We start from the raw sequence: 17,993 nt of genomic DNA, 5'->3' as shown, positions 1-17,993 counted from the left end.
TGACAGAGACTGCAGGTAGAGTTTGAAGAGAAATTCAGGGGCTTGAGGGGAAGGGTGAACTGAATTCAGATGTGGTGATGGGGAGATATCCAAGACCCTGGGGGAAATAGGAAAGGGAGGAATGGAGCTCAGGCTACAGCGTGGAACCTCTTACTAAGCAAGTTTCAGTAAGTGGTGGCATGAATGCTCCAAGTCAGGCCACAGGTTCTGGGGCCAGAGTGTGGGATTAAACCGGCTCTGCCACACCATGTGACCTTGTTGCTGTAGTTTCCTCATCAGCAAGATGGGGATGATAGTCATACGATGTCTTAAGGTAGTGAAGATTAAATAAGATGATGCCTGTAGAGGACTTGGAAAGTGGCATGTAGTCAGTGATCAGCAAGGTCTTAATTGAATAGAAATTTGGGGGCTGTCTTTTAAGCAACCCACTTTTCTGAGTTTAATGAAAACCTTCCATTTGCAGCAGTTCTGATGCGTACTCATGTAGTCCTCCCTGGATTCAAAATAATGGCCTTGTCACCAGGTCACTTGTAATCCACATGCTTTTCATTTTCTCATTCTTCACCCAAATAGTCACTGAGTGAATATCTTTTAGCTATGAAGAGAATAAGAAATTACAATGGGCTGAAAAGTAACTAAAATAGACCATTTTAAGGGCTAATTTAAGATCAGTGCTTCCCCTTCTAAAATCGCATGCCACCTTGTACTCATTGGTAGGAGCCACTGACTGCCCTTGCCTCTTGAAATATAAAATTATTTCTGTATTTCGTTTTAAATTCCCTTGCCGGCTAATTAGCGCTCTCCTTTAATGTATCTAATTTAAATTACAGGCTCTTCAAGGGCATATACTCTATATTGTGTAACTGCCTTCAGTTACACACGTGCTCTTCATGTGTAATTGAACATTTGGGTTATTTCTTTTCATTGAGAATTAAGAACTTCACAGATATTTCAGTAGGGCTTTAGAATTTTGTTAGTAATAGTACAAAACATACGTTGTCAATTAAATGGATATTTGAGGACCTTCAGTGTACCAGGTTCTATGGCAGTGCTGTGTATATAGGAGAAGAGGCACTTGCCCTCACCGAGCCCACATCTTAGTCAAGTTTATAATCTATACTATTGTTGGGTTATTTGTCTTATTTAAGGATTATGCAGTTTGCTAGCATGTAAAAAAGCAAAAGCAATTGAGGCTTCTAACACCTTTTCAGGGGCCACATGATTGAGTTGTCTTCTTTATGGCTAGGATATGGAATTGGGGTTACATTCCTTTTTTTTTTTTTTGAGACAGTGTCTTGCGCTGTCGCCCAGGCTGGAGTGCAGTGGTGTGATCTCTGCTCACTGCATGCTCTGCCACCTGGGTTCACGCCATTCTCCTGCCTCAGCCTCCTGAGTAGCTGGGGCTACAGGTGCCCCCCACCACACCCAGCTAATTTTTTTTTTTTTTTGGTATTTTTAGTAGAGACGGGGTTTCACCGTGTTAGCCAGGATGGTCTTGATCTCCTGACCTTGTGATCCACCTGCGTCGGCCTCCCAAAATGCTGGGATTACAGGCGTGAGCCACCACGCCTGGCTGGGGTTACATTCCTAATGCTGCCTTTAATTTATCAGGTTGCCTCTTCTGAAGTTAGGTTTCTTTATAAAGTCTGGGTGACACTGTTTGCTCAACCTGTTTCACAGGATTGTAGAAAGGAAGACATTATATAATGTATGGACTGTTTTATAAATTATTGAGCTCTTCACATATACATGATGCCATTTCTAGTATCTGACACTGTTCTATATATACTATCCTCTCGCTGAGTAGTCAGTGCATTTATTTACACTGATCCAAACTAAATAGCTTTGAGAGTTTTTTTTTTAATGTGGTCAACTGCCATAATAACTATCCATTTTCCCAGATTAGTTTTTCTAGCTCACAATTATTATTTAAAATTGTTAATAATATATCACACAATTCATGTAGAAAATATTTACAGGGCTGTGGTTTTCAAACAATATGTTATATAATAAAGTCATGTTCTATAACAGAATATAACAGTTATACAGCCCTGCCCTGTTCTCCAAGTTGACCTCCTGGTTAGGGGAATGCCCCAGAAATAAATGTAAAGCTAACTAATAACAAGACAGTGAGAGGATGCCCACAGCCATGTATGAACAGTGGCTTGTTGAGTAGAATGGGCAGCCTTTAAGGGGAGTGATTAGCTGAGTTTGATTGGACTACAGACTTATAAGAAAACATTAATTGGAGATAGGATTAGAGTTTACCTTTTTGGCAGTATGGTTGCTGATGACTAGATAAAATCATTTATATGGATTTATGGTATAGTGGAGGGAGGAAGAGGCAGAAAACTGAACAGATAAAAGAATGTTATTCTGTTGTCAAATGTCATAGGTATTTACTCTCTTGTTTGCAGGATCCTAAGAATTGACTCCATTAGCCCAGAGAGGACTCTTGCCTACCCTAAGAGAGCGTGTTGGCTCATACATCCCAGAAAGTGTCTCTACTCCAGTGTAGTCACAGAACCAGGGCACCACAGAGAAGCTCTGAAATGGAGGAAGCTTTCTTTTTGGTTTTCCTTTAGTCGTCTTCACAGTGGTTCCTCTTTAGAGATCCAACTCAGATGACTACCTAAGTGCCAACTTACATGCAATTTGTTGTTTTGCCCTTTCTTTTCCTTCACTTGGGAAAGTTTAGAGGTGGAGTGAAGGAAAGGCACTAAGATTTGGGCTTTCATCCATGTTGTCTCACCTGTCTACATAAGATGTTACAAAGACCAATGCCTATTTTTGACAATGGCTTTAAAGTCAGGTGGCTGTTTGTGAAATAAATGTAATGCAAATCTGAATATATTAGTAAATGATGTTGAGTCAACCATTAAGATTAATTAAGATTAATTTTCTTACAGAGAAAAAGTTGAAAATGAGTAAGACAAGAACATTAAATAAAATGTTTTCAGGATATAAAGTCCAATAAAAATTTAAAGTGTAACAGAGTGAGACCCCCTTTCTGAAAAAAATTTTTAAAGTACTACTCAGAATTAACATTTTCTTTATCTACCATTACAAAAATTGGTGTCATTGACAACAGAGAATACTGTATTGGGGTAGTTTTGGGGATAAAACAAATTTGAACTGGCAGACCAGTTGACTACTTGGAAAGGTCCCGGTACTCCTACTAAGGTACTTATTTCAGCAAGTATATAATATTGTAAAGAATCCTAAGATGCTTAATTTTGTAAGTTTGCATTTTACTCTCTATCATATTTAAGCAAGCAGCAACTATATTTTCCACTGCTTATCATGTACCACTCTTCTCCTACGTGATAACTCAAACCACTGAAATACAAATGTAGGGTACTAACAGCTTGGGGGAAGAAAAGAGAAATGATCCCCTAGCGATCCCAAGAAAACCAATCATATATGCATGTCTTTTATTCCCAAGATGAATTTTGCAAGTAGACCCTCCTCCCAGTGGGCACCTCCACATAAAGTCTTTTTCATATTGCTAAGCAGAGGCCCTTAAAAACTATGCTGGCAGCTCCAGGAAAAGCTCAGTGCTTTCATTGCCTCAGTCATCGTCATTATTTATAATGTTGCAATTCAGAGTCTATCTATTGCCAATTATCTTTTCCCTGACACTCCCACTGGTAGTTGACAGTGAGCATTGAGGGACAGACTATAACTTTGCAGCATCCTGCTTTTTATTCCAAAAGAGTTCTTTAACAAAGTTTTATGACTCAGAACAAAACAAAACAAAACACTGATGTTATTGAGGGAATTAAATCTAACATTGAGAGAAATTTGGATTTAAGAAATATGTTATTTAAAAAGTATGTTACAGTATTAACATCTGGCAATATATAATCTATTCAGTCCTTTTTTGCCATTTGTTGGCAAGAAATATTAATAATTAAATTTTTTATTAAAACAAAACTTTTTACATTGGGAGTTATTAAGAGTGCCTTCTTTTGGTGTATTCGTTTACAAATAAAAATGAAATATTTATTTTCATTTTTTTGTGCTTTATGTTGTTTGCTTTATGTTGTTCTCTTGGGGTTACTTCCGAGTTGGAGATGGGAAAGTGCCCAGTGAAAGAAATGTAAAAGAATCCTCATTGGAAGCTGAACAATTATTTTGCTTTATAAGAAAAGTCCTGCAAAGTTTGTCCTACAGTTTACTTCACTATAAACCAAAATACAATCCATTTCACTTTCCATTTGAAGACTTGGAATGTATCATCATCTGCGTTTCTGTCATTTCACGTGAGTTTTCTTCAGGGGCTGACTTCACAGCACTAGAAATCGATACACTGACTTGCCGTTTCAGCATCCTCATAACCTTTCTCTTGTACCCTTTACATGCAAAGAAGTAGATAAAAGGGTCCATGCAGCAATTGAAGTTCATCAGGCATACTGTAAAGTGCAGAGAAATCTGGAACGAATGTCTTTGGCTACATTCCAGGAAATTAGAGAAACGAAGCTTCTTAATCATATGTTGAATAATTGCAACATGGTAAGGTGTGAAACAGAGAACAAACACAACGATAATAAGAATAATTGTGTTGAGAGCCTTTTTGTTTACACCAGATTTCTCAGTGAGTGGGTTTTGTTTGGCAGTTCTAAAGAGTTTGCAGCAGATCTGAGAATAGCAGATGAGAATGATTATAAGTGGAAGTACATATCCTATGAAACATGCCCCAAGCAGAATCCAGGGAAGAGATTCAGTTTCTTCAAAGTTTGGATACTCCATGCATGTAATCCTTTCAGCCTCCTGCTTTGACATAGGGTTGATGAGGAGTGGGAGTGTCTGAGCAAATACTAGAATCCAGACAAATATGCACACGCCTTTTGCATGTTCAATCCTTTTTATCTTGTTGTAGCGTAGAGGGTGCACCACAGCAATGAAGCGGTCAATACTCAGGCAGGTCATAAAGTTCACACCCGCATATGTGTTGATGTAAAACACTAGCGCAGTTATCCTGCACAAGGCATCTCCAATTCTCCAGTCAAAGCCCATTGCATAGTAGGCTATTCGTGTAGGCAGAGCAGTGGTAAAAAGTATATCAGAAATCACCAAATTAGTTGAATAGAGGGTGGTAGAGTTGATTTTTTTCCTGTTTTGAACAATGACGACCAAGGCTAGTAAGTTTCCCACGAGCCCAATGATAAAGACGAGGCTGTAATGCAGAGGCATTACTATCCTGGCTGTGCTGTGATGTGCATAGAGGTCACAGTCATTTCCCTGAGGAGGTGCAGAGGGCGTAGTAAAATTGTTAGCCATTTGTATATCCACTGGTGGTGGTCAAGGTGTCTAGAAAAAAACCAAGAAGTGTCATTTAAGTAAAAGCATACGTATTCAATTTGATTAATCATTAGTTTAAAAAAGATTTCAATAATCTATCAAAGCAGTCCAAATTGTCTTTTATATATCTAAGTTTTAACATTTCATGACATGCAATTTTTAACAGTTTGTAATTATAATATGGTTAAATATATGATAACAGGAAGAACAGAATAAAATTTATGTTTTTACTCTCACAATTTGCTGACTTTGGCAAAGCTCTGGCAAAGGAAACAGAACCAATTAAATAGGGCAAACGCGTTTTTGTGACAGAAGGGAATGCAGTAACTTTTTAGGCAGAAATTCCCCTTCCCTTGTTTGAATCATTGTCTGGTTAAGTAAAGCACCCTACATTTCAGACAGGCATTAACCTTTGGTTTTAAATTTAATTTCAGTTGGATTTTTTTTTTTTTTAACCAAATGCATATCACTGCCAGGAAATGAAATCAGTCACCACATTTATGTAGTGAAATACGAACTTACCACAGTGATCTGATTTGTGTTAACCTAAAAGTCTGAGAAATAAGCTTAGTCCATGTTAGGAACTGAAAGTTAGATTTTCTTTTTAAAAAGAAGAAGAAGACAACCACAACAACCATGACTAAAATGACAAAAAAAGAAGAAAGATAAAATGAGAGAGAAAAAGACTTAAGTTACTTCAAGGAGAAATTATTAAATTTTAAAACTACCAATCTGCAAGTACTCCATGGATCTGTGCAATCTACACTTCTACCTTTGCACGTAGTAGCAAGCATCACACATTATATATTCTTTCTTGCTTTATTCACTAAACATCTTCATATCAGTGCAATGTATATATTTGTCATATGTGTAGCTTTTGTATAAACATTTGATAGGTATTCTACAGTTTTCCAATGTGTCAATGCATAATTTGCTTAGCTACTCCCTTGATGAACTTTTGGATTCTTTCCAATTCTTTTCTTGTTATAAATCATGTTAAGACAGAAATTTTAAGTCCTAAACTGAAAAATGGAAAACTCCTACAATAAGGTTCTGTAGATGAGGGTAAACTTTGATTAAAGCAGGAAGAGCAGAGCAATAAATCCTGTGTGATTATTTTTAGAAGAAAAATAATTCCTCTGATAGAACTGTGTGTATGTAAATCTCACCTAGAAGTCACCAAAATTGAGAGGCACTTTCATCTAGTGATGTTGCTACTGTATATTTAAGGAAATATACAGTATTTCCTTAAAGACTATCTCTGCCCTGATCAACAGCACTGTCTGCAAATCTGCTGCTCTCCCTGCTGTATTAAATGAATTGGATATCAGCTAACTTCATTCTAACAACCTTAAAACTGATGGTCATAGACACTGAGGGTTATCAGGGTATTGTGGTCATGTTATGTTAGAGGTATGCATTCTGTACAGTGTTGATAGGTTAATCATTATAACCTAAATGGAAATAAAACCTAAAGCAAAAGAGAGCAAAAATGGAAGTAAAACATTTTATTATCCAGAAAAGAGACAATGGGGAAACAGCAAAGAATGAGGATAGTAAGTAGAAAACACAAGAGGGTAGGGATGTGTCACAACAAACTTAAATGGATTGAGCTTGCCTATTACAGGACAGAGACTATCAGTTTAGATTTAAAAAAAAAATCCAGTTGTATGCTGCTTAGAAGAGATACAGCTCGAAGTGATTCAGAAAGGTTGAAAGGAAAGGCAAGGGAAAATATGTACCAAGCAAATCCCAACCAATAAAAAGATAGAATGGCAGTATTAACAAAGAAAACATAGAATTCAAGGCAAATTCAATATTAATAGGAATACAGAGGTTAAAAAGAACAGTCTACAAAGAATATAAAAATAATCATGAAATTTGCATGTAACAGCAAAATTTGACAGAATTTGAAGGAGAAATTGGCAAATTCACAACCATAATGGGAGATCTTAACACATTTGTGTTATAATGTGCTAGATAAAAAGATTAAAGACTTAGGAGATTTACTCAACATGATTTAAAAGCTAGCAGAACTTGTACTGAAGACACATGAGCGTATCTTCAAATTTGACCGTGTGCTAGGTCACCAGAAGACTCAAAGCTTTCAGAAAATAATTATTTTCTGATCACATTGCTTGACTACAGTGCAGCTAAATTATAAACCAATGATAAAAAGATAAAAGGAAAGTTTGGAAATGAAAAAATATACTTCTAAGGAACTCATGGGTTAAAGAAGAAATCACAGTGGAAATTTTCAAATGGTTAGAACTAAATGATGAAAATACTACCTGTGAAAACTGTGGGATGCAGATAAGGCAATCTGAGATAGATATAAAGCCTTGAATGCCTTTATTTAAAAAAGAAAAGATTTAAAATAGATATGTTAAATGTACAGTTCAAGAAGCTAGAAAATAACTGTCCAAAGCAAGTAGAAGAAAACAGTAGAGATAATTGTGGAAATTAATGAGATAGGAAAGACAATAAATATCAGTTTTATATTTTGTGCAGGAAAAAAATGGAGTGGTTCTTAAATAGAAAATCATAGGGATTGCATTGTGGAATAAAAGTATAAAAAGATTTTTCCATTTACTTGGGAAAAGCTTAGTGTGAGAAGCAGCTTTTCAGAAACTAAGACTAGACACAAAGGAGAGGTGAAAATTACAGGCAGTGGTTGCAGCTTTGGAATAGGCAACAGTAACTTTTATTAATGTTTTTCTGAGTTCTGTGAAAGTGTTTTTTCCCCAAAAATCTGAATGTATATTTTTGAGTATTTATAAGCAGATTCATGGGAATTGCCTTTAAAATACATGACGGGAAAAAAATACTTCACTGTAGAGTCTGCAAATCTTCCATATGAATAATTATTATTGTAGAAATTAGGAAAGTAACACTCATGTAAGACTCAGAGGAGAAGGTGCCATTGCTTGCCAGTTTGTATACAAATGTGTGTCTGACTGCATCACCAAATAAGATGCAGCATCTGGGAGAGCCAGAGATTGCAGGAGTTTCAGAACAAAGTTCAAGAATGTTTAACATAGTTTGCAAACAGTTCAAATATCTTTCATTAGGGGATTAAATATTTTATGGCATAGCCATACAGTGGAATACAGGAATACAGCCATGTAGTGAATACAGTGCAGCTCTGAAAATGGCGACATGAAAATGCCTGTTTCTTGACTGGAAATTACGTTAAGTGAGGAAAGCAGATTATACAACATGCCACTTTTTTGGGGGATGGGGAAGCAAATATACACACACACGAACACACACACACACGCGCGCGCGAACACACACAGAAAGATGTCTGTATGCCAAAACATAATTTTGTATGAGTAATTTTGGGGCTTTACTCATATATTCTAGATTTTTAATGCTGAACGTATCTATTCAAAATGTTCATTTCTGTTCAGTGACTGGAATGAATAAATAGGTAAAAAAAAATTTTAATGGAAGAAAATTTTAATTCACTTCTTCTTGTAAAAACCTTGTTAGCCGACATGCTTTTCCAAGCTTGCCCTTCAGAGTTCCTTTTTCAGATTTCTGCATTAACTTACTAGTTCTGTACCTTTGCATTGTGTCATCATGTAGAAACCTCACAGCAGTCCTGTAAGCTTGAGCATTGCTACCCCTACCTACTTACCAGGTGATGAAACTGACAATAAATACCAATTTTATATTTTGCACAGGAAAAAAATCGGAGTGGTTCTTAAAGGCCACACTGGGGTTAAAAGCCATGCTGGATCCTTCTCTGTGATGACCTGGCTTCAGGTTTCTTCCTGTGTTCAGTTCTTTGCATAGGCAGCTGTTTCATGCTGCCCTTAAAGAACTGAAGGCTTGTGGTTTCAAAGTGGTCTAGGCTGTAAGGGCCATCCTCACCTATAATCATGGCACATACGCAACATGGCCCAGCTGCTCCAGAGCAAAGGGACAACTCCTTCTAAGGGCAGGGGATGCCCACTTCAACGAGAGGTGCCTTCCCAAATGGGAAGCCACTTGTGGCCACACATCATTGAGCCCCAAGGGGTAGCCTGTTGAGGGTCCTTAACTGACCATCATTGTGCGCTGGAGGTGGCCAAAGAAAGGCATTTGCAGAATGTGGACGTGTAAGTGGGATGGCTTGGAAATGATCTTAGGTAAAGGTAAATGCATGCTTTGGATTTTGGATGTTTAGTAACCTCTTGAAGGATGATTCCACTAGGTAGCCCTAATATGTCACTTTGGTTCTTGCTTATATTTATCCTGTGTTATTAATGCAGTAGTTTTAGCCAATTTTATGATCCCAAATTGAGAGGAAAATCCTTTCATATGGGTGACTGTTACTATCCCATTCTTATATTAACCAGTCCCAATTTATTACAGTCTTCCCTCAGAGATATTACTTCATATCTTCCTTTAATCTTCTTAAGGATTCCTTTCTGAAACTTGAATTAAGTCCATTCTTTTATTCAGCAGAAAAATGGCTGTTAGTGCCTCCATGTGCTAGATGCTGGGAATGCAGAAATGGTACCTTTTTGTATCAGAGGGTCTGGAACTGAAGGGTGAATATACAGCGTTGAGCATGTACTGTTATCTGAGTGAGGTGTTCCTCAGGGTTCTTTCACACACACAGCAGTGTGTGCTGGGTTCCTCCTCATACATAGCAGTATTCTGCTCACTTTGTGCATTACAGTGCACCAGTGTCAATATTTGGATAGTATAGTTAATCTTTTAATCATTTTCAGGTAGAAAATTTATTCTTAAGTATATTTTAAGTATTTTACATTTTAATTATTAGGCAGCAGCTTCTGACATGTTATTTAAGATATATACACTGAGGTACACTAGAAAGTATTATCATGTATCATTGTATTGCCTAGGGAAAAGCCCAAATAAATATTTGTTGTAAATATTTTTTCTTTTTTCTTTTTTTTTGAGACAGAGTCTCGCTCTGTCGCCCAGGCTGGAGTGCAGTGATGTGATCTCAGCTCACTGCAAGCTCCGCTTCCTGGGTTCACGCCACAGAGATAGTAATTATATGTTGTATTGTTAAGTGATGAGTGTTGTTTGATCTGATTCTTTCTCTGATACACTGTCCTTTGGCTACTTTGAGGAAAGGTTAAGACTGAGGAAAAATTTCTGGAGCAGGGAGAAATAAAATCTTTGGAAAGGAGAGGGGAGATGAAAGCTCAGGGTTAATTGAAATTCTCCTGCCTCAGCCTCCCGAGTAGCTGGGGCTACAGGCGCCTGCCACCACGCCCAGCTAGTTTTTTGTATTTTTTAGTAGAGACAGGGTTTCACCATATTAGCCAGGATGGTCTCGATCTCCTGACTTCGTGATCCGCCCGTCTCGGCCTCCCAAAGTGCTGGGATTACAGGCTTGAGCCACCGCGCCCGGCCCATATTTTTTCTTTAGAACACTAATATCAGAATTAGAGCTTCCTCGTAATGCATTCTAATGAAAAGGTGCACGTGGCTCCTCAGCTGTCCTTCATGCTGCACACACTGAGGGACAGGAGTCAGGATGGAGGCCTTTCCCTGGAGGACATGGATAATGACTGGGCTACAGGAAGCCTGGATCGTTTTTCAGGTTCCACCTGTGGAACAGGGCTCTGTCAGCCTTCAAGGCTCCTGTACCTTCTGCTGGGAGCCACCCTGGAAGCCATCTGTGCCATTCTCTTATTTGTATTGGTAAACAAGGACACCCTCCCAGTTTTTCCTCTGTAATGCAGTATTTAGTCCTTTTAACTTTACTGTTATCCTAACATGTGTAAAACAATAAGTTTCTTCCTCAGCAAAATATCTTCCAAAGTATTTTTACTTATGCTTTGGGAAGTGAGCCTGTGTGTGTTTTTCTCTAGAATGTATTTCATTGCTAATAGAGTTGGTAACACTTCTTGAGATATTATCATCTCATTTTTGCATAACCAGACATGTTGACATGAACTGACAGGTTCTTTCTAGCCACAAAAGGAAAAAAAAATAAAAGGCCCCCAAAAACTCATTTATTTAGTATCTAAGAAAATTGTCTAAGCGCTGATGTAGTTTGCACTCTGGAAATGTTTACCCTAGATACCCACTTGGAGGGATCTGTGAGTTTTCACAGAGGACATGTAGCTTCCGTGGTCCTAATTTACTCACTCAAGTAATTAAAGTGTTTTCTCAGCCTTTAATTTGAGCAGAAACAGAACAAAACCTTTACCGTATTCGGGGATTTAGTTGGCACTAGAATAACAGCTTTTGGTTTTTGCTGAAATGTCACCTTTGCCCTCTAATAGTTATTTATTTTAATAATAATCAACACCTTGAATGAAAAGGGGCTTACCTAGGAATTCTGTTTAAATGTAGCCATTAGCAGTGACTGGAATGGGTCCAGCTGTGTTGAGATGATCACCAATTGGAGGTGACTTCTCTGTAGTTCAAGTCTGCTCTAGACTCAGCTTTTACAGAGAGGTGACCTGAATCAACATGCCCACAGTGAATGTACCAAAGAGGAACTTCCAGAAGCTCACTTTCAAAAACAGCCAGGGGAGCCACCCAGATGCGGCCACACAGATACTAATTATATGTGTGTATTGTTAAGTGATGAGTGTTGTTTGATCTGATTCTTTCTCTGATACACTGTCCTTTGGCTACTTTGAGGAAAGGTTAAGACTGAGGAAAAATTTCTGGAGCAGGGAGAAATAAAATCTTTGGAAAGGAGAGGGGAGACGAAAGCTCAGGGTTAATTGAAATTACAAGGATATGGTTCTACTGAGGAAATAACGACAAGCACAGATTTATCAGATGGCAGGCCGGTACTGTTTCAGCTCCCTTGAGAATAAACCTGCTCCACGGAAGAAAGAAGTCATTACTTCTTCCTCTGGTTACCTGGTTTTATAAGTATTTGTCAATTATTTGAAAACACCTTCTTGTTCAAACAGGGACATCTAAATTTGGCCCAGTGTCACACATACCTTTTTCACTGACTAAACAGCCATCATCTGGCGTATTATGGGGGCCATTTGCCTGTAAAATGGACTGTGGGAAACATGCATTCCTGGTGTGCAAGAGGAACCTGCACTGCTGTGGAAATGTGACCAGCATAGTCAGAGCCTCCTGGTGCTTCATTAGTAAAGTCAGATTGTCCATTCTATTAATAATACACTGCTAACCAACTGTCATAGTAGTCAGTACATGCCTCTGTGGCCTGGTTAAATACATCTTTGTACAATGTAAGGTGACTTTTTCCCAACTAACTTTGAGTCCTAAATTGATAGCTATGTCTGGGTCCATGATTCATTTTTTAGAAGGATTGAGAACAATATTCCCTATATCCTTTCAAAAAATCACGCATACCAGAGTAATATTCAGCATAGAGTTGACTGTGGTCCATCTGTTTGGGGGACCTCCCCTGCCTCCTGGGGGGCTTGCTTTCTAGCTTATGGAGTGTGACTAGCCGAGGGACTTAGTAGAGGCAGCCTTACTGAGGAGCTCTGTGACCAGCCTGCTGACCCCATTGCATAGCCTGGGTCAGACCAGCTCCCAATAGATCTACAAAAGGCTATTTATAGGACCAAGCACAGAGAACTTCTTCAAGACAGAAAAACCTCTTCAAGACAGAAAAAGTGTTTAGCAGTCTACCATTTCCTCTTTGTGCTTTATATGTGTCCCGAACGCAGTGAATGTGCAGTGAAGACCCACTTCAGCTTCATAGACGCGTTCCTTGGAAATGATGGAAAGATGCTTGAGCGCAGGAATTCTTTGGTTGAACACCCACTTGCATATTTGGGGTTTCACGTATTCCAGTTATTTTCTTTCACCTTTCACTAGTAAAAGCCACCTGTGTGGCTTTTGGTGGCTTTTATATTGAAAAGTATGGAAGTTATTGAAGATGAAGATGACATATGTTTAGAGAACTAAGAAACTAAGAATCCCACTATAATACTCATTTTAGTGTAAGAAAGATATTCTGTGTTTCTATCTGGCATGATTTGTAGGATGCAACATGTGAGAAAACTAACTGCATAATATAAAAAGGCTCTTTATAATGAAGCTCTGTGTCTTTAATATTTCTCCTCTGAGTCCTGAATGTTTCTGGAAATCATATGTACCATTTCTCTTTCAAGTTCAAGGAGTTTCAATTTTGTTTTTGTCTCTATTATCGCATGGAAATTAGGGAGGAACGTTAGATGTCGTTATTTTATGGATAAACCAAATTCCAGGTCATTTGCTCAGGGATCTTACTGGGGTACTTAAGGCAGGGTTCATGAAGGCACCCAGGAGTCCGTGTTCTCCATCACCTACTGCCACTAGTCAACGAGCAGTCCCTGTGCCTCAGCCTGTGCTGTGCTGCACATCTGTGTCTGTCTGTCTGCCTGTTGTGTGCCATTCCCGCCCTTCTGCCTACAGCCATGGCAGCAGCTTCCCGCCAGGCTCTCAAACAGGGCCCATCCAACCCCAGGCAAACCACAAGCTCTGTGTCATGACTCACAAGTTCCCTCATGATTTGAGCTCCGTTCCCTCTTCAGGAGGGTTGCTGGCCAGCTTCTCCTGATCGTGCCCTGGCTCCAGCCGTACAAAATTACTTATAACCTTTGGATGTCCCATGTTCCCTCACAACTCTGTGCCTGGTAACACTCTTCCCTCTGTCTGATGTCTCCTGGCCCCTGTCCTGTATCCTCAGCTCCTTTCCTTCCAAGCTTAGTTCTAAATATCGCAGGAGTGTTCCTGTTCTCCATCCTCTGAAGGGCAGGGTGGCTGTATTTGTGAGGGTGCTGTGCTCTGTCATAGTATCTGTATCATTGATTTTCTTCCCTGTCTCCCATGAGCCTGTGAAGTACAGTGAGTGGGAATCCTGTGGTGTTAATTTCTTGTATCTCTAGGTGATGTATGATCGATATTCAATAAATACCCATTAAAGAATAGGAACATTGCAGCTTTCTTAATCCTTAATGAAAGATTCTTTATTACACTACAGTAAGCCCTTGATGAATAACAATCACCAAAATTACTAAGCAGAGACTGTGTTCCAGGTCCTGCCCTGGGCACTCTATGTGTGTCTACTCATTCAATCCTCTCAGAACTTTCACAAGTCCATTGACAGATGATGAAACGGAGGCACCTGGGCACTTAAGTGACTAGAGACCTAGCTGTTAAGTGTCAGGATTCAGACCCAGGCGGTTTGGCTTCAGAAGTCACATTCAGTACAATATACAGTTTATCTCCTATTTCCGACATGATCTGCTATTATGGGTAGAAAACAAGTAAAATAGGAAGGCATCTCAAAACCTTAACGTACACTAACTCATACCTATCTGAACAAGAAAGACTGGGAGAGCTGGGGAAGGGAGTCGGGGCAGGGAGAAGGAGACGTTGATTCAAATGAAGGAGTTTATTAGTTTATTTGTAGCATATTTTAAAGTAAGTAAAGGTTTTATAAATGGATTTAGACTTTACTCTTTTAACAATATTTTAATAATAAAGCAATTTAGACTGAAATTTCAATTGAAAAAATATGGTGAATACCTAGAATAGGCTTTTATCCTGTTAATTGATTTTTAAACTACTTTTTAGATATTTGCAGAGATTTAACAAAACATTTTTATTCTTCTCTTTGGGCTTCCAAAACACCACAGGCATCTGTGTTACTGTCACAGCTTTCAGAGGATTTTCACCTGTGTTATCTCATTTTATACGATACCCAGACTTCTTGGGAAGGTGATCAACCCCCCAGACCGGAGGACACCACACGTCCTCTACACAGGCCACGTCCAGGGCTGCCTAACAGCTCCAGCAGGCCTTAACCGTAGCACAGAGAAAAGCATCCCTGTGAACGGCTTTGTTAGGTGCGAAGCTCTTAAGCTTCTGAAGGATGATGACTTGATCTCATCCAACATTTTATCCCATAGAATGCTGCAGAACCAACCTACGATAGATATCTAGTAACTATCTATAGAATAAATAAATGAATTAAAGTCATATAGCAACCTGAGTTAATATTTATTCGATTAAGTGACTGGTCATGATACTAATTAGCTCTAGGAAGCCAGATGAAAGTAATTTATACAAGGGATCATCACCATTATCACTGACATGATACAAAAACATGTGAGTGAACATTTTGTGGAGTAGCATATTTTTTGTGGTTTTATGTCCAAAAAGTACAATGCGAGCCCCCAGAGAGAAAACATGCTAAAATATAAGTAGTGTGGAGTCCTACCAGTAAGCACAGTTAGATGTGTGATCATCCATAGACTCAGGGCCATTTATTTTATTTATTTATCGAGACAGAGTCTCGCACTGTCGCCCAGGCTGGAGTGCAGTGGCGCAATCTCAGCTCACTGTAACCTCCACCTCCCAGGTCAAGGGATTCTCCTGCCTCAGCCTCGCGAGTAGCTGGGATTATAGGTGAGTGCCACCATGCCTGGCTAACTTTTATATTTTTAGTAGAGATGGGGTTTCACCATGTTGGCCAGGCTGGTCTCGAACTCCTGACCTCAGGTGATCCGCCTGCCTCAGCCTCCCAAAGTGCTGGGATTACAGGAGTGAGCCATCACGCCCAGCCAGATTCAGGGTCTTTATGTAAAATATCCATAACATATCTGTTGGATTCTCCCTCTGGTACGTCAGTGGCCAGAGGGATGGGAGAAGAATCGTAAGAGACAGTTTCTTAGCACTTATATTGAGAGGCAATGTTGTAAGGACTTGGCAGTAATAATACTCCCCATTTTACAGGTAAAGCAGCTGAAGTCAGGTATTAGATAACTTGCGTGAGGGGCCACACAGCTTGTAAATTACATTTGAGCCTGATTTCAGAGCCCTTGCTCTTATTACACTATATTGTATTCAGAGTGACACCAAATAAACAAAATACTACTCCCCCTCCCCCAGCACACACACAAATACACATATACAAAACCCTCACCCCCCTTTAAAGGAAGTCTCTTCACAGGTTCTATTTTGCCAAGTTTCTGTTACCACCATTCCCAACCTGGACATAAATGTTGCCAAAGCACTGCGTAGAATTCATTGTGATTTCCACCCCGCCCCGCCCAGGCACATAGAAAAGATATGTTTAGTCTAACTAAACGTAAATATAAACCACACAACAGACTTTTTTTCGCTTATCTAATTAGTAGTATTTAGCATTTAAAAAACAAAGATTGGTACTCTTTGCTGGTGGGAGGGTAAATTGGTAAAATGTTTTTGTAAACCAAAAACTACCATTTTATATCTAAAGCTTTAGAAAATATATCCTTTGCCCTAGGAATTCTACCACTGAGATTCCATCCTGAGAAATAATCTTATATTTCTAATAATTCCTATAGTGTAGGAATATTCTATATTAAAATAACTTTGTTCCTTTTCCTTCATACTAAGTTATCCTGAAATATTGGCATTATTTGCATAGTTTTGCTTGATACTGTTTTTTGTCATTGTGAGTTTATACAGTAGTACATGAAGTAAGCCCTATTTTTTGACAAAGATATTTCTGGCGGACCCATCGCTTTCACTCAGCTTTGTAAGAACTAAGTAGACCTACCAGTTAGCAGAGAGTCTAAACTTACATTATTAATATAATTTTTGTTAGAAGTGATGGTAGCTTGTTCTTAAATAGATTCTTTTCCTTTTTACCTTTAACTTAAAACTTAGGCTTTTAAAATTTTTCTTAAAAAAATTTGTTGAAAAAGCAAAAGATCTTGTACTTACATATCAGTGACTCGTTTGGGTCTCTGTGTAGTAGCTGTCAGTACTTGTCCAAACTGAAGTCAGTTAACTGTGGCATGTTGTTTTAAGAGAGGCTATGCAGACGTCCTTTTATGGTGGTGACTTTTTTTTTTCTGTCACCCTGTGACTGAGCATGTAATGAGCAGTTCTTCTCGTGTACGTGTGTGCACTTTTTTTTTGTTTTAAATGGGAAGTGAAATTTTTTATAGTTATTAAAAAACAAAACAAAACAAAAAAAACGACTATCCAAAAACCCCTTGGAATTTATGAATTGTTGATACCTGTGGAACTTTATACATTTTTCTGTAAAGGTTTAAGTATCAGAAAATTCTTTGAAAGAGACTGAAGCAATAAACCTTAACCAAAAAAAAGGACCAAGTTACTGATGATTTTATATTGATTTTCTGTGTAAACGTGTGGGTTTTTTTAATGTTTTAAGGAAAACAATGTCAACTTTGACAGTGCTTTTTACCTGGAAACTTGGTATCAGGGAGTAGTTTACACATTCCACCTTATCCACAGCTTATGAGAAAGAAACAGGTTTATGTGGCGTGAGGGAGAATGACAGTCCAGGATGTGGAGTGAACAGAATTAGTCGCCGTTTTCAGTCGAGAGGCTGCCTGCGTCAGTGACTTCACGAGCACTTGAATAACAGGGAAGCAGTTGAAGGGAAGCCCATTAGAGATCAAATCCAGCCTCTTCAGCACGGGATGAAAGAGACTTACGCCATTCACTTCATAGTTTCAGTTGACTCAGTTTAAACCAACAGCATAACATATCTGTCAGAATGCAGTTTATTTGTAGGCTAAATTACCAGATATGCAGCACTCAGATCAGGAGAGGTGATGTTTACACTTAGTCAGGACTGATCTGGCCATTCCCAGCCACTTCTGGGTGCTGCATTTTATGAATGACATAGATGGCAGCTGTGGCAGTGAGGGGCCTGGAAAGCAGGTCTTAGGAGAACTGATTAAATAAGCTGAGGATGTATATGCTTTGTA

General features: G+C 38.8%; 2 protein-coding genes across 2 annotated transcripts in view; one reads left to right on the top strand and one right to left on the bottom strand.

The window, feature by feature from the left end:
• Positions 1 to 17,993, top strand: part of UBAC2 (UBA domain containing 2) — a 184,710-nt gene that overhangs the window by 87,411 nt on the left and 79,306 nt on the right. The gene's annotated exons all lie outside the window — the stretch shown is intronic.
• On the bottom strand, positions 3,687 to 17,128 carry GPR183 (G protein-coupled receptor 183). The gene is made up of 2 exons (XM_033177362.1): positions 16,975 to 17,128; positions 3,687 to 5,313 (listed from the first exon to the last, which is right to left on the bottom strand). Exon 2 carries the CDS (start codon positions 5,281 to 5,283, stop codon positions 4,210 to 4,212), a length of 1,074 nt encoding a protein of 357 aa, XP_033033253.1. The 5' UTR covers positions 5,284 to 5,313; positions 16,975 to 17,128; the 3' UTR covers positions 3,687 to 4,209.

The sequence above is a fragment of the Trachypithecus francoisi genome, unplaced genomic scaffold (assembly GCF_009764315.1).
Source record: "Trachypithecus francoisi isolate TF-2019V2 unplaced genomic scaffold, Tfra_2.0 Lachesis_group18, whole genome shotgun sequence".
Classification (NCBI taxonomy): Eukaryota; Metazoa; Chordata; class Mammalia; order Primates; family Cercopithecidae; genus Trachypithecus; species Trachypithecus francoisi.
This window is presented reverse-complemented; position numbering and strand designations above follow the sequence as displayed.

What these genes read in the sequence shown, in the direction of transcription:
- GPR183 (XM_033177362.1), bottom strand. Translation starts at nt 5,283, where the DNA reads ATGGCTAACAATTTTACTACGCCCTCTGCACCTCCTCAGGGAAATGAC.